The 14566-nt window shown below is 37.2% G+C and overlaps 1 protein-coding gene across 1 annotated transcript; it reads right to left on the reverse strand.

Annotated features, from left to right (window-relative positions):
• Positions 1 to 490: 490 nt before the first annotated feature.
• LOC144529604 (voltage-dependent calcium channel gamma-5 subunit-like) lies at positions 491 to 12775 on the reverse strand. Its single transcript, XM_078268776.1, has 5 exons — positions 12564 to 12775; positions 7001 to 7087; positions 5282 to 5422; positions 3773 to 3918; positions 491 to 2799 (listed from the first exon to the last, which is right to left on the reverse strand). Exons 1-5 carry the CDS (start codon positions 12757 to 12759, stop codon positions 2536 to 2538), a joined length of 834 nt encoding a protein of 277 aa, XP_078124902.1. The 5' UTR covers positions 12760 to 12775; the 3' UTR covers positions 491 to 2535.
• Between the last annotated feature and the right edge of the window lie 1791 nt (positions 12776 to 14566).

The following is a 14566-nucleotide window of genomic DNA, read 5'->3' on the forward strand; positions in this document are numbered from 1 at the left end:
TGATTGAGTAACAGCAGCCCTATATAACTAATTTTAATACAATTATTGAAGAATGCTTTGCTGTTTTTGATGTTTTTTATTATTATGTAATTTTACAATCTGAGTTTTTAGAACTTGTTAAGGGCTTTGTTATTGTGATATAAATATTGTGCCAAAACGGTAAGTAATAAATATCAGCCAAAACCTGGATCTTACTTTTAAAAGGGTATTGAGTGATGAACATCATTCATTCAGCGCACAACACTCAACACATGCACAATAAATAAACATATATAATAAATACCTATTACTTTATAATACAGACATTTCAGGGACATAAGCAGTGATAGAAAAAGAAAGCTTATTGTTTCTCAAATCCCATTCAACTTTATTTCATTGAGTATACATATTCCATTGCACATTTAACATGAAAATGACTCTGATTGTAAAAATACACAGATATTAACATTTCATGTCTGACAGTGACACCATCTGAATACATTTATGTTGTATACCATTATGCAAAAGCTCAGTTTCTCAATGTGATGCATATACTGCAGATTAATCTACTACTCAAATTAACCATATATTTTACACATATTTCAGTATATACAAAATTAACCTATATACACACTGATGATTTCATATTTACAGTGTTCAAATTAAACAAAATGAAACTGGTCTATATATCGCCACAGAGTGAGCAAAGCTTGGCACAGTTTGTGTTTATTAGTTTTGTCTGTTTGTTTTGTTTGCATGTGCTCCAGGTGCAATACCATGATCCAGTGATGAAATGTTGCATGCCATTAATAATATGTGTAGTTCACACCATGCAACATTAAATAATGACAATAATTATAAGTGTAGTAATATATTAAACTAACTAAAAATATTGCACAAGACAATATGCTTCTCTGTAATATGTTTACTCACACGGCATGACATGTATATATTCAATACTTAACCTTAAGCCACTTAACCTGGATACAACTTCTTCCTTGGCACACTGAGAATAACAAGATGTATGTCATTTTAAGGGGGTAAATTGAAAAAATATGCATCTATAATTTGGCTTAATATATTTCTGTATGAGAGGTATTTTACTATATGCAACAACAAAAAAATATCAAAATAGTCTTTAATACCACCACATTCACATTCTCCATCAAAACATATGAGCACACAAACTCCATCTTCTCCCCATTGGCTTTCTCTTCTTCTTTAAATGTTTAACAGATGTTGTCTAATCTGATCAACACAATCAAACAGTGTTGCCCCTGTACTGCTTGTTTTCTTTTTAAATGCTGGTTAAATACACTTTTAGACCACCGTATGCAGGAATCATAGGTTCTCAGATACCATATAAGGTTTATGTACATATGTATTGTTTGAAATGATGTAAAGCAGTCCTGTATTTTTATTAATAACTGGTTATGAGAGCAAATAAAGCAGTTTTTGTTTGGGCTGTTTACTTTACAAGAATATACAACAATACACTCAAAGGTTATATAACCATTAATATATTCAGACGTAGGCCTTTAAAAACAATATTTCTCATACTAGCAGCATGTAATACTAACCTTTCCTTTGGTGTCAATACTTAAACTGCTGAAAGGGACCAAAAAAACAAGCTTCCGAATGAAGAATTTCACATAGTGTAATCTAACCACATATAATATATGTAAATACAAAAAAAGCAAAGCGTTCCACCCTTCAGTTACAGCTTAAAACGTTTAGGAAAACATATGTGGCTGCATAACAATTAATGGCACCTATACAAAGGACCTAAAGGGGGAATATAAGTACTTCTGGCTGTTAACTGAAAACCAGTGTTGTCTGCAAATGTGACTCTTGATACAGAAATACTCAGAGGGTGGCGTAAGAGGTGAAGTTCATATGGAACGTCAAATACCATCCATCATAAACCCAACTATCCTAGCCTGTAACCCTAGTCAAATAGTTTGTGTATCAAACAACCTGATAAATAAAATGATATTTGAATGGTTGAAATTCACATTCATTATACCTGCAGACTCTGCATCCTTTGCACATACAGTAGTTGCCTATCCAGTTCTAAACACTCCATGTCTTCAGATGTGCAGCATGTTATCCTGTCAAAAAGTAATCTGGATTGTGGCAGTAGGCTACTACAAGCAAATAGCTGAATTGCTCACTGCAAGTTGAGGCTACTCAAGTTACTCCTTTCAGATAACTTCACCCTACCTTTCTCAGTTGAGCAGCTTGCTAGTCACCTATCACTAAAACTACAACCTGGTCCAACTCTTTCCTCTCTCATCCTCTAACATCTCTACCTGAAACATGACAAGTTAGCTCAGAATACAGTGAACTGGCTAGCCTTCAACTTAAGTTTTGCTCCCCATAGAAGCAAAAAGTATAAATAAAAAATTGTCAGTAGGGAGGGTAGAATCAGGTCATAGTGAAGACACAGGGAAGCGATTCAAGCTGGATAATATCAAATTATCTGTCAATTTTACTCCAAAATCCAGATAGATAAAATGACCCCTACTGTGCTAACACAACAACTCATCCTCTGCCTCAGCAAGGTGAGGAGGACATTTGTTCATACTCAGGACACTTGAGGAGAGCAGGGTAGTTGTGAGAGTTCATCTGGACGGAGGCCTCAGAGGAGATGGCGGAAGCACTGCGACCACGCCCGGCCAAGGCATCAGGATGGAGGAACTGGCAGGAGTAATCTGAGCAGTTGCTGAGGCGAGGCCGGTAGAAGCCCTGATGGGGCCGATACATTTCCTCTGCTGTGTAACGCTTCATGAACAGGTACACTGACATGACACCTGCCGTCTGTGGAGGAATGGAGACAAAGAGACACAAAGTTTATTCAATAAAATACAATACACCGTTCACAAACACGGGTACATTCAGGTCACTGTAAACTAAACACATAACAGCATTTTCCACCATTTAAATTAATCATTTAATTCATTCAAAATAAATAATTGCCGATTAAAGTATTATGCAATTATTTGATGATTTACAGTATGATTTTGCAGTTTAACAATCAGTGGAAACCAACCCCCTAAAGTAAATACTTGTATCATGGCTTTGTTGAATGTGTTTATGCCAGCGTGCATGTATGTGTTGTAACACTGTGGATTGTTTTCCTTTCTTCTCTTTCTCTTCCTGTTTTTTAAATGACATCAATTTCACAATTTCACAGAAAAAGAATAATGCTCATTCAACATTTCCTGTCAGCGTGACAACAGATTATTGTGAATGACTAACAGCATCAAAAGCAGACCTAACTGCTTGGTTGAAAGGCAGAAACAATTATCCACAAAAGAAAAGGAATAAACATAGGAATCATAGCTTATAAACCCTAAATTATCATCTTTTATGAGGACTATTTCTCACAACACAATACATTACAGTTTTGGGATTTGGTAAAATGAACACACTAAAAGATGCAAACACCTAATATGTGATGCATTTAGTTTCTGTCCTTTTTGTGAACAATGACAGATTATATCTCTCACACAAAAAAGGCAGATTTTAGGTAACTTTAGCTATTAATTTAAGCATGAATGAGAATGTAAAATGCCTAAAATGTACTGTAAATCATGGTGATAAATAGCAAAAGCAAATTGATGCCATTGCTGTCATTAAGTATGTTAACATAATTATGAAAGCATGAACTTTAACAAGCAACATCACAACACATCAATAAAATACTCCAAGCACCTTGACAGGCAAGGATTAAGTCAATTCTTCTAACCCAACTCTTCAAGCCGAAAAAAAAGTGATAAGAAACAGTTACCTCAGTGAGCAGGAAGGAGATGGCAGCAAAAGCAAATGACCAGCCATAATTGTAGCTGAAGTAAGCCTCGTTAGTTTTGGTTCTGTTCAACATTTCATCATTAATGTTGGAGATGTACAATACCAGACCAACTACCAGAGAGAGACCTAAGGTAGGCAGAGAGAGAGAGAGAGAGAGAGAGAGAGAGAGAGAGAAACAAAGGGAGCTTAAATCTATGAAAACTATAACAAACCATGAATCCACTGATTACAGTGTTTATTAGAACAATAACTGTGTTTCACTGTGCTCTTTTCTTACATCTAAGTGACACAGATTAGACCTAAACCAACTCTACAACATGACAACTATGTCTATTAAAAATTAGTGCTGTCAGTTAAAAGCGTTATTAACGGCGTTAACGCAAACCCATTTTAATGGCGTCAATTTTTTTATCGCAAGATTAACGTTCTTTTTGGCCAAGCAAACTTTGTAGTTTTTTTCACATGCTGTTGCACCAACTAGTAACGTTAGAAAAACTACAACACCACACCGGATCTAGCTAGACCGGAAACAAAACAAGAGGGACGTCGCACACACTTGTTTGGGCTTGCGAGCCGGCCAAAGAATAGTAGGCTAACGTTACGTTTTGAGTGGATGGCGAGCGCGAGATGCAGAAATGGATGCCAATAAGATTCTGAATGGAAAGTTTACTTTTAAAAAGTTGTCGAGGGGGACAGTAGTTTCACGCATACACAGCCGGTACTCCATGGAGAAAGCAGTTAAACTGGAACTGCTGCAGAGTGCAAACGCTGTCTCATTAACCGGTGATCACTGGATGTCAGTGAGTAATCAAAATTATTTAGGAGTTACTGCACACTATATTGACTATGTATATCAGCATATGGTTTTAGGACTGTGTTGTTTGTATCGTTTTTTGACTGTTTTAGTCAATGGGACATTGTCCACCCCCTTTTCTGTCCAGGAGAATTGTTACATTCCTTATTAGAAAAATGTAAAGGTTACAAATGTCCTGCTGTGGCATCTGGTTTTTGGACCATTTTGTTTGTACTGTATAAGCAAAGTGTTAGTGTTACATCTCAGTTAGGTTATGTACTTGGAGGAATTGTGTAATAATGACAGATTCACACGTTTCTTTTGTTTACAGTAAATAAAAAATAAACAAATACAAATTTTAAAGTCAAGTTCAAAAAGTAACTTTCTTTGCATTAATTTGATTCCCAATTAAGATACACTGATAAGAATTGCTTTCCATTGTTAATATGTACTTAAAAACAGTTCTGAAATTCAAAATAATAAAATTTTATTCATGTGATAAAACATGCATTAATCGTGATTAACTATAGAAATTTGGCGATTAATCGCGATTAAAAAAATGTATCGTTTGACAGCCCTATTAAAAATCCTTTTAACCTTTAGAAGTTCACCTACTTACATGCATGTTGTATGTTTGTAAGTGTTTGTTGATTCATTGACATGGAGAATGGTGTAAGTAAAAGCCAAAACAAGTACCTGACAGGATGAAGAAGATTCCAGAAACGAAGGCCAGGATGGTGCGATGGGGGCGGATGTGGCCGATGTTACTCAAAACAAAACCAATGAACATGAAGAAGAGGCTGACCAGAGGAAAGGGTGTGGCAGAACGGATCATCTCTGGAAGAAGACAAGAAAAAAAGTTTTTTTTGGACTGAAAAACTTTTACTGAATTTGATTTGAGATGTACTGATTATACAGGGGTTGTTACTACTTTGTCCAAATGCAAACCTTTTTTCTTTTGGTGTCTTTGTGCATTTTCTTCAGTGATATTTTTGTGAAACGTTTTATGAAAGTGTTCCCTTTTAGAGTCAGCATGAGGTTTTCCACTGAGGCTGGTCTTACTCGTCGATGCAGCATCTCATGGGTTTACTGTAGGACATGGTTTCTTATTTATATCAAGATGAAGCTGGACCTCCCTACTGTGAGCAAATGGTACAGTACCTCCCAGAAGATAAATTAGTAGATAATACTTTCCAGACCCCCATTGTGTTCTCCATTACACAAAATGTTACCCCTCCAGCTAAGTGGGCCAGATGTTTAAGGCCATAATCTTAATGGAACTGGTTATTTAGTTGAGTAAAGTTAAACTCTTGTTAGCATGGCAAAATAAAGTAAAAGTGAGTCTTTTTGGATTAATGTGGAGCCTGAAACATGGGCAAATTCAGAACAAGCTTCAGTTATGAATACAGAGTTACAACTAATGCATGCAGTTAACTTAATTCTACCACTGCCCCTGGAAGTGTACTTGAATTTATGGCACAACCTTTTCAGCAGTATTATACTGTATAAGCCCCCCATTAATACTTTTACATTAGTTATTATCAATAGTTTGTAATTTATTGCATCTCAGAAGTCAGTTGAAGTGTTGAAATTTTACCTTTTTGTGCAGAATAAGCATTAGAATTGGTTTTTTTGGATATCCCTTAACCTTGTCTACTTCAGTGCGTAATACACTCAAGGTCCAGGCCATCTCCCCAGTTCTACTCACCACAGTGTTGGTGCCTAACCAAACATGGAAGACTGGAACTGAATTCCCAGGGCTGTAGGCTGTAGGGTAAACGCACATAAAGGACGTTTACCCACCTCTCAAATTTTGAAATTCTATTTACACAGCCCAGTCACACCTGTAAGTGCGCTTAAATTGGGTTTTGATGCCCAGTATATTTTACAAATTCAAGGATTGCTCGTATTGTTCTCTGCTGTAATATTACATCCTCATATAGGCACCATTGCATCCTGGTAACTGTCCACTAGTGCGATGCAGGACTTAAAACAAACAAATTTTGGGCTGAAACTAGCAGGCAGACCACTTTGGAACCACTTTCATGGATCAGAGAATAGACATGAAATAATATCTGTCAAACTAAAGAAAAAATAGTAAATAGCTTAGTTATGATCACCTAAATGAAACGTTTTTTTGTATCATTTTGTTAGTGTTATTTTAACCGTCCAGTTTACCAGCGTGTTGCTATTAACTGTATTACTGTTTGATAGTATAAGTTGGTTTGAATGGCCCTCGCAGCCTGCAATAGAGTAGCTGACAACTACTACAACCCTGTTGTCTCCAAACCGTGTGCCCTTAGTTGCCACTTTGGTTCATAATGAAACATTTCCATCTAAACACTGGGAGCCTGAACAATTTCACCAAACATTAAGTATTTCTCATATAATAGTGGAGTGTGAATAGTTGCTTACTCAGGACACTAACAGTGGACTCAGAGGTCATCTGGACATTAGTGGGCATCACATACTCTATCGTAAAACACCGGCCTTTCTCCTCCCCTGGAACAAAGGACAGGGAAAGAAATGTATTCAATAAAATTTCACATAAATCTCACAACTGATTAAACAGTTAATTAGTCCACTGTGACAAAGTAAAGTCAAACACAGAAGCATGTACAGCAGAATACATACACGTCTTGTCGCTTTTGCATAATGATAATACCTAAAAGGTTATGACTGTAAATGTCAAGTTTTTAGTAACTAGACAGGATATAGTTTCATGTGCAGGCATGAGTAAACTTTGTGCAATAGTTGTGATACAATTTCAGTTTATTTCTCTGTGAAACTGTTGGATACCACTTAAAAACAACAATCAAGTAGCAAGTAAACTGAACATGGAATCAAAAGCTTGTTTCATACTATACACAATTTCAGCTGTCAGTATTTTTGCAAGGAACACCCAGCATTAGATTTTTAGCACCTTTTCTTTTAACAATTTGACACATACAGTACAAAGTCTAGCGCCAAAACACAATGACACACAAATACACACTCTTGCAGTAACTGATGTTATTTCTCAACACTTCATTAACCCCGCACACTATGAGGTGTTGGATTAGATGGGATTTTTTTTTCTTCAGCATATGTAATTAGCTTTCATTATGCATGTTATGTGTTGATATACTGGAACAATGCATACTGGTACTGGTTCAGGTCAGGTCTAAAATTTAAGTTATTACATTAAAGCTTTAGTGCGTAACTTTTTGATATTAATGAACTTCCGTTACATTCAAGCCATTGCCAAATGAGTTGCTACAAAGCTAATTAAGACTATCAGCTCCACGCAACTCTCTCTGTATTTCTCAGTATGGCTATGTTCAGAAGATTGTGTCGTCCGGATACTTGAGTGAAGATAATTACCTCTTCTGAAGAGTCAATCATGTTTTTTTAATCCTCCGTGTCCTCCTTGGCTACTAGTGTGTGTGTGTGTGTGTGTGTGTGTGTGTGTGTGTGTGTGTGTGTGTGTGTGTGTGTGTGTGTGTGTGTGTGTGTGTGTGTGTGTGATGGTAACACGAAATATCACATGGATAAAGTACTCTGGATGCATAGCGCACAGCCTGCATGTGAGCACACTCTAAATTTTTATTTTGTTTCCGTAACAATCAATTAGGTCTATCCATGAATTAAAAAAATGGATATTTGTATCCAACAAATAAATCTATTTAACCCTTGTATGGTGTTCGGGTCTGTGGGACCCATTTTCAATGTTTGCTAAAAGACAAAAATTATGCTATTTATTATTTCTTCTAACTCAAACTTATTGGCCTTGGCTCATTTTCTGTGAAGAACATAACAAATAACTTATTTTTAATGACTGCAACCCCCTACACATGCATGTGTTTGAGTCTACTGGACCAGAGTGTAATAATTGTAGGTGCTATGAAACTTAACTGTGTCCTCCTCCTAACTGGGCCTGCTGTGTGTGTGTGTCTATGTGTCTGTGCGTCTCTGTGTGTGTCTATGCGTCTGTATGTGTGCGTGTCTGATTGTAGGTGTCTGTGTGTGGGAATGTTGTCTTTCTGCCCCTGCTATTCCCACACAAAGTTACAAAATTGTTCCATTTCAAGCACTTTCATCTGTTCTGATTAAGTTCTAAGAAATAAGCACCAATAATGATCAAAAATCAAAAATTCTATTTTTTATCTTTTTTTAAATTGTATTTCCTTGTTTTCTCACAAAAACCGAAAATGATCATATGATCATAAATGCGATCTCACAGGGGTAAATGTCAAATATGAACCATAAATGATGTATATATCATTGGTAATTGAGCTAAATCTGTATTTTTACATAAATGATCATGGCTGTACTGATTTAAAAGCTTAATAATGTGGTGGGTCCACCAGACCCGGCAACATTGGCTGTGTAACAAAAATATGAACACCACACAAGGGTTAAGGCCTCCAAACAGGATTTTGTTTCGATGTTCTACCTCTGTTAGGAGCACCTCGATCTCACAATCACTGAATCGTGTTTTTTCCCCATTTTTCCGTTTCATGATTGGTCATCAAGGGCTTCTTTACAAGGCTGCAATATTCATTGATTGATTAACATGGACCTTATTAGGACAAATAAGGGACGAACTTGGGAGAAGCGCGAGGCTCGTGCATGACCGCATAAGGTAACGCACGTCAGTATTTATAACGAGAAGAGTACGTACCGGTGTGTGCCGCAAGGTGTTATAAATCTGAATTTTGTTTTTGCGTACGAAAATTCTGACTTTTTGGCGCACAAAATCTTTCATAATAGAATCTACGCTCAGTTTTATAAATGAGGCCCCTAGACTATTTTTGCTGTGTTTGACTGTGATAGTTATTGATAGGGCAAATAAAGAGTAAACTTATGTAACTGTTGCCAATTTGAACAATTGAATAAATTGGTGGAATTTTGTATTAATACTTGCAGTCTGTGCACAAGTTATGTCATTTGACAGATATGCTAATATAGCAGCAGACTAGACCATGACCTCACTGTAATATTGAATTTAACACATTTTTATATTATAACCAGTCCATTCAGCTTTTGTGTGTCTGTGTATACTTTGGCTTCAGAATCAAGTGGGGTTAGCGTTGAACATTTTAGTTAGAGGTAGTGTTTTGGCTTTTGGCTCAAAACTAATTGCATCAGGTAGGTAATGGCTTAACGTTTCAATCCCGTGCACAAATCTATTACATATCGAATAAGAACATGAGCATTCAAGGTTTCCCACAGTGTTTTATACTGGAGGCTGGCCATGCAGTTTTATTGAATAAAACATTGACCGTTAGGGGAAAAAAACAGAGGGGCTGTTTCACACAGCAAATACTACAGTATGTATTTATGAGTGTGGCTTTTGGTTGTTCATCATTTAATAACTATGACTCAGTCAGGAGATGAACTGAGTCAAAATCTGGGTGGTACCACTTCGGCTAAACAACTTCCTGTCAGAAACCCTGGAATTTAAAATCCCTGATTGCATCATGACTAATCTAGATGATTGAGGACTGAAAGAGTGCAAATAAAACAACAAGGGCAAGAACTATCAGGCAACTGCAGGCAATCATGAGTCTGTGAATTATCTCTCCCACACTCTTGTTTTTGGTATTAAGTCAGTCACTAACCCAACCAACCATTATGTAGTGTAATAGAAGGTCTCTGGTTCCCTGGGGTTCCCCTCCTCTGGGATATTAAAACATCATTTAAAGATGTGGAACGCTTCCTCATTAACAGTCACACTTGCCGAGCTTCCTGTTGTAGCTTGACTGTAGGGGTTTTCTTATTCACCTCAGAATGACAACTGTAATTCTCAGTCCATTCAAATGTAACTGCAATATGTTAATTATGCTTCAAATAGCAGACTTAATGGCTCACTTTAAGTAAATCTTGAAGGAATCCAGCAATTCCAAACTTGCAATTAAAAACACTTGGATCCAAAGTGGATTAGATGAAAATACATTAAGATTTATAAAAATGTGATTTAAATAATGCTGTCAGGCAGCTACTGTGAAGATAGACTTACAGTGTAATTGTATGAAGGGGAAAATATGCTTACAAGAAGTACAAAGAAGAAATACTTTCATTTCCAAGAAGGGTAGATAATGCTAAAAATAAAAAACCTAGCTAAAATTAATTTATTTACACAATGCCATGGCTACTCCTGCTACACGCCTTGCAGCCCACAATACATAAGCAGTCCATTGCCCTATATCGAACATGGTTTACAACACTAACAGTGACTGGCTGTATGGCTGTAGAGATCCTCTACGTGATCTCATGCTGGAATGAACAGCCTAACACCCGATGAACTCAAACCAACATCAATACCAACCAAAACACTATTCAACCTCGTTCACTTCTCTTGCATAACAACATACTGTGATAGTGTTCAGAAATAGTTTCTGGGTCCAATCAGAATAGTTAACTCGGCAATAACGACGTTTTTTCTCGCCGCTGTCGTACCAAGTGCATGTTCTTGGGGGAATTGTTGGGTCTCTGTAAATTAAGAGTGTTGCTACTCTATCTCTATCAAGTGTCCTGATATAACTTCTGTTATGAGTTGACACTATGAATACAATTGAATTGAATTAAGGCCACTCAATTACCATTAAAACACACACTGGACCATTACTCAATGTATGTTGTAGCAATGGCCTGCTATAGCAGGAAAACATCTGTTACCTGAACACAACTGGATTGCCTACATATTTGCCTGACTGAATAATGAACCCTGAAACAGGATGGAGCAGGTCAGTTGTGGAAGAAAGGTTAATGTTGCCATCACCGGAGGGAGCAAAGGGTAAGAGCAATAGTTTGATACCTGGTTTACGCTAAGGGGTGTGTCTTTAAGAAACAAATAAAGCAGACAGTGTTTCCAATCATGACCAAGGATGTCTTTGTGATGTTGGAGCTGGGCAGGAACACTGCTTTGAAAGGCCAAGAGGTGTTAAAGCATGCACTGTGGAAATATGTGTGCTTTTTCTAACTGTACTGTATGTGATACTTGTTTTCCATGCTGAGTGCTATGGTGGAAAAGAGATGCAGGACACAAAGAAGGAAAAGGAAAAGACAGTCAATCAATCAATCAATCCAAAGTGCCTTTGGTGCCACAGAATAGATGTCAGCCACCGGATAAGTCATGAGAAAAGACATCTAGCAAAGCCAATCTTTCAACTGGAATAAAAATACTTGACACTTTAAAGGATGCACCCTAATATTAAAGTAGAGTGTTGAAATCAAATATGAAAGGAACTCGTATCGCTGCACAGAGGTTAAGGCAAAGTTAAAATATTCATGTTCAAGTGTTCAAACACCAAGTAAAGAACCACAGGGGACTGTGCATGTGCAATAGAAATTATATTGATAAACTATAGACATTGAGGCCCAGATTTATCAAACTGTCATGGTTAATGACTTGTTAATCTAAATCATATACATATTTTCTTTATACAATTCGAGGTGGTGCTGAATCCACTGATAGTTCACAAATTATTGTAAATACTTATGTAAAACATCTATAATCCTTTGAAAGATTTTCAATGCAATATTTTCATGGAGAACGGCTTGATAATCTGGCAGCAATCATGTTAGCTAGAAGTTTGATTGTTTGTTTGTTTGTGCAAGAAGTTTCTTTGCATACATTTCTAAGTGAATAACTGATATGTGCAAACTACTCTTGCACAGGAATCTTGGTGAATCTGGACCTGCATTTGTTACTTTTGTTATCCTTAAATTATAGTCTCTGTTTGGAACTAAATGGTCAGGCTGACTGTGAAACTTACTTCATGGATGACTAAACATCTAAAATGTTGAATTATAATCAGTATTTACCAGTGATTACAATCAAATGACTCACTACCCAATTGATCATAAAGCTCTGTATCTGAATAAAACAGAAGTTCGGACTGAAATGAGATATAGACTTTATGGTTTACCTTGCCTTGAGGAGTGAGGGAGGACTATTCTTTATGTACATGTTTCAGAATTCATACTAACTCACCAGCCAAGAAGCAAACCCTCCAGAGGCCAGAGTGAAGGGACATGCGTATCTCGTTGGTCTGGTTGAGGGGAAGGATGACGCCTTCCTCCAGGTAGAGCCAGTAGTCTGTGCTTACAGCAATCCCCAACAGGCCCAGGGCGCAAACAGCGAACACGCTGCTCAGCAAAGTCAGCGCCTTTCTGCCACATAGGCTCATACCACAGCCTCAACAGCAGGGGGGGCGCCGCCGGCAGAAAGGGGAGCTGGGAGAGGAAAATAAAGAAAAACATGTGCACAAGTTATGTTCCCCAAAATAAAAGGGGAGCAAGTTGTCATAAAACATGTTTTAAACTGTCCCTGGGGGAAGAGAATAGGAAAACTGGAGGAAAGAAGTGAGAAAAAAAGGCAGAAAGAAAGACATTTACTATACTGAGTCACACTTTGCTTTAAAAAACTGTGACACCGTCATACAATAGCTGAAAAAAAGCACAACTTCTTATCACATTGACATTGTATGACCATGTCACAAAATGTAGCCAAGCTAGTGTTTTATTATTTATATTGTATATAGTGTGGTGTTTTGCTTTTGGTTGTGTTTTTGCTTGCCTGGCACAGACACTGAGGCCTCCTCCTAGTACACCTGAGGCACATGTATATAATATAATAGAAAGCCTTAAAAAAGGCCCTTCCTCCTATCTGAGAAAGAAATCTGGAAAAGATCCCCTCTCCTCCACGTCTCTTAGAATTTGAATAACGACATAGTGCAGGGCCAAAGACGTAGTGTGGCATGTTTGAAGAAAACATTTTGTAAAGTTTTTCATTTGACTGTCCTCCTGCTGCCTGCAGAAAAAAACCATTATAACTTATAGCACTGATAATGCTCAAAAGAGAATAATAAGACTGCTTTTCCTACACGTTCTGCTATAATCACACACAGCTCCTAATATTTCATATGAATCCACTTCCGCTCTGTTACATCTAGTGATGCAGCAGCATGCAGATGGTGTGAGCGTATGAATGTGTTTGCTCATTACACAAAGCGATGGATCTATTCGTATGGTAGCTGATGCCCACATTTCCCGGAAGCTGGAGTGCTGGGGAGCTTGGCATAGAATACGTATCAAAAGGAATTGATTTTACATAATGAGTTTTCAGTGGGCTGCCATATTGAGCACCCACGGGAAACTGGAAAGATGCTGTGAATATGTCAAAGGATTTGAAAGTTTTCATAAAATTCATGTATCAAACTGGATGTAAGGCCTCAGTAGAATAGAGTAGTGAAATCTCCACACATCTGCCAGCTTGCAGTGCAGAACCAGTTGTTCAACAGACAGAACAGTTAGATGTAGAAGGGATGAGGTGTGGTGCTGCTCATGGTTATAAATAGAGCTTTTAAGAAGACATAGCAACTAATGTTTTACCAAATTGCATGTTTTCTGCAGAGAGGAGGCACTGGCACTAATCATGTTTAAATTTCCTGCATCTCATAGATTAGACAGGTTCTGGGCATTTCTCACATGTAGCCAATGTCATTTTGCCAAACCATACAAATATATAAAAACTATGGGTTATAATGGAAAATAAGACAAATTAATCATCTAATTTTAATATTCAATGTATATTTTGTGCAGGCTAAGCATACACTCCAGACCGTGTGTATGTATGTGTGTATGGGTAAGCACAGGCGCAATCATGCATGCTTTCAGTTGTTGTTACTCATCCTAGATAACCTGGGAATAATAGAGCAAGGCATGTCTGACCTCTTTCATTTTCTAATGGGAAATTACATTTCTAATATATGCATGAGTATGACAATAGCCTTCAGAACATGCATGATGTAATATAAAGTAATGTGACTATTTAATTTTCAAAAAAGAAAAACGTAGTCAAAAAAAACAACACTAACTCTAATCTTGACTATTTTTAACTAGAAATAAGTGTCTTTTTCCTGTCTCTTGAGAATGGACTGATGGTGATTGGAAGCAGTTGAGATGCATGTATACGCAATCAGAGTTCACTAAAGC

The sequence above is a fragment of the Sander vitreus genome, chromosome 2 (assembly GCF_031162955.1).
Source record: "Sander vitreus isolate 19-12246 chromosome 2, sanVit1, whole genome shotgun sequence".
NCBI classification, from domain to species: domain Eukaryota; kingdom Metazoa; phylum Chordata; class Actinopteri; order Perciformes; family Percidae; genus Sander; species Sander vitreus.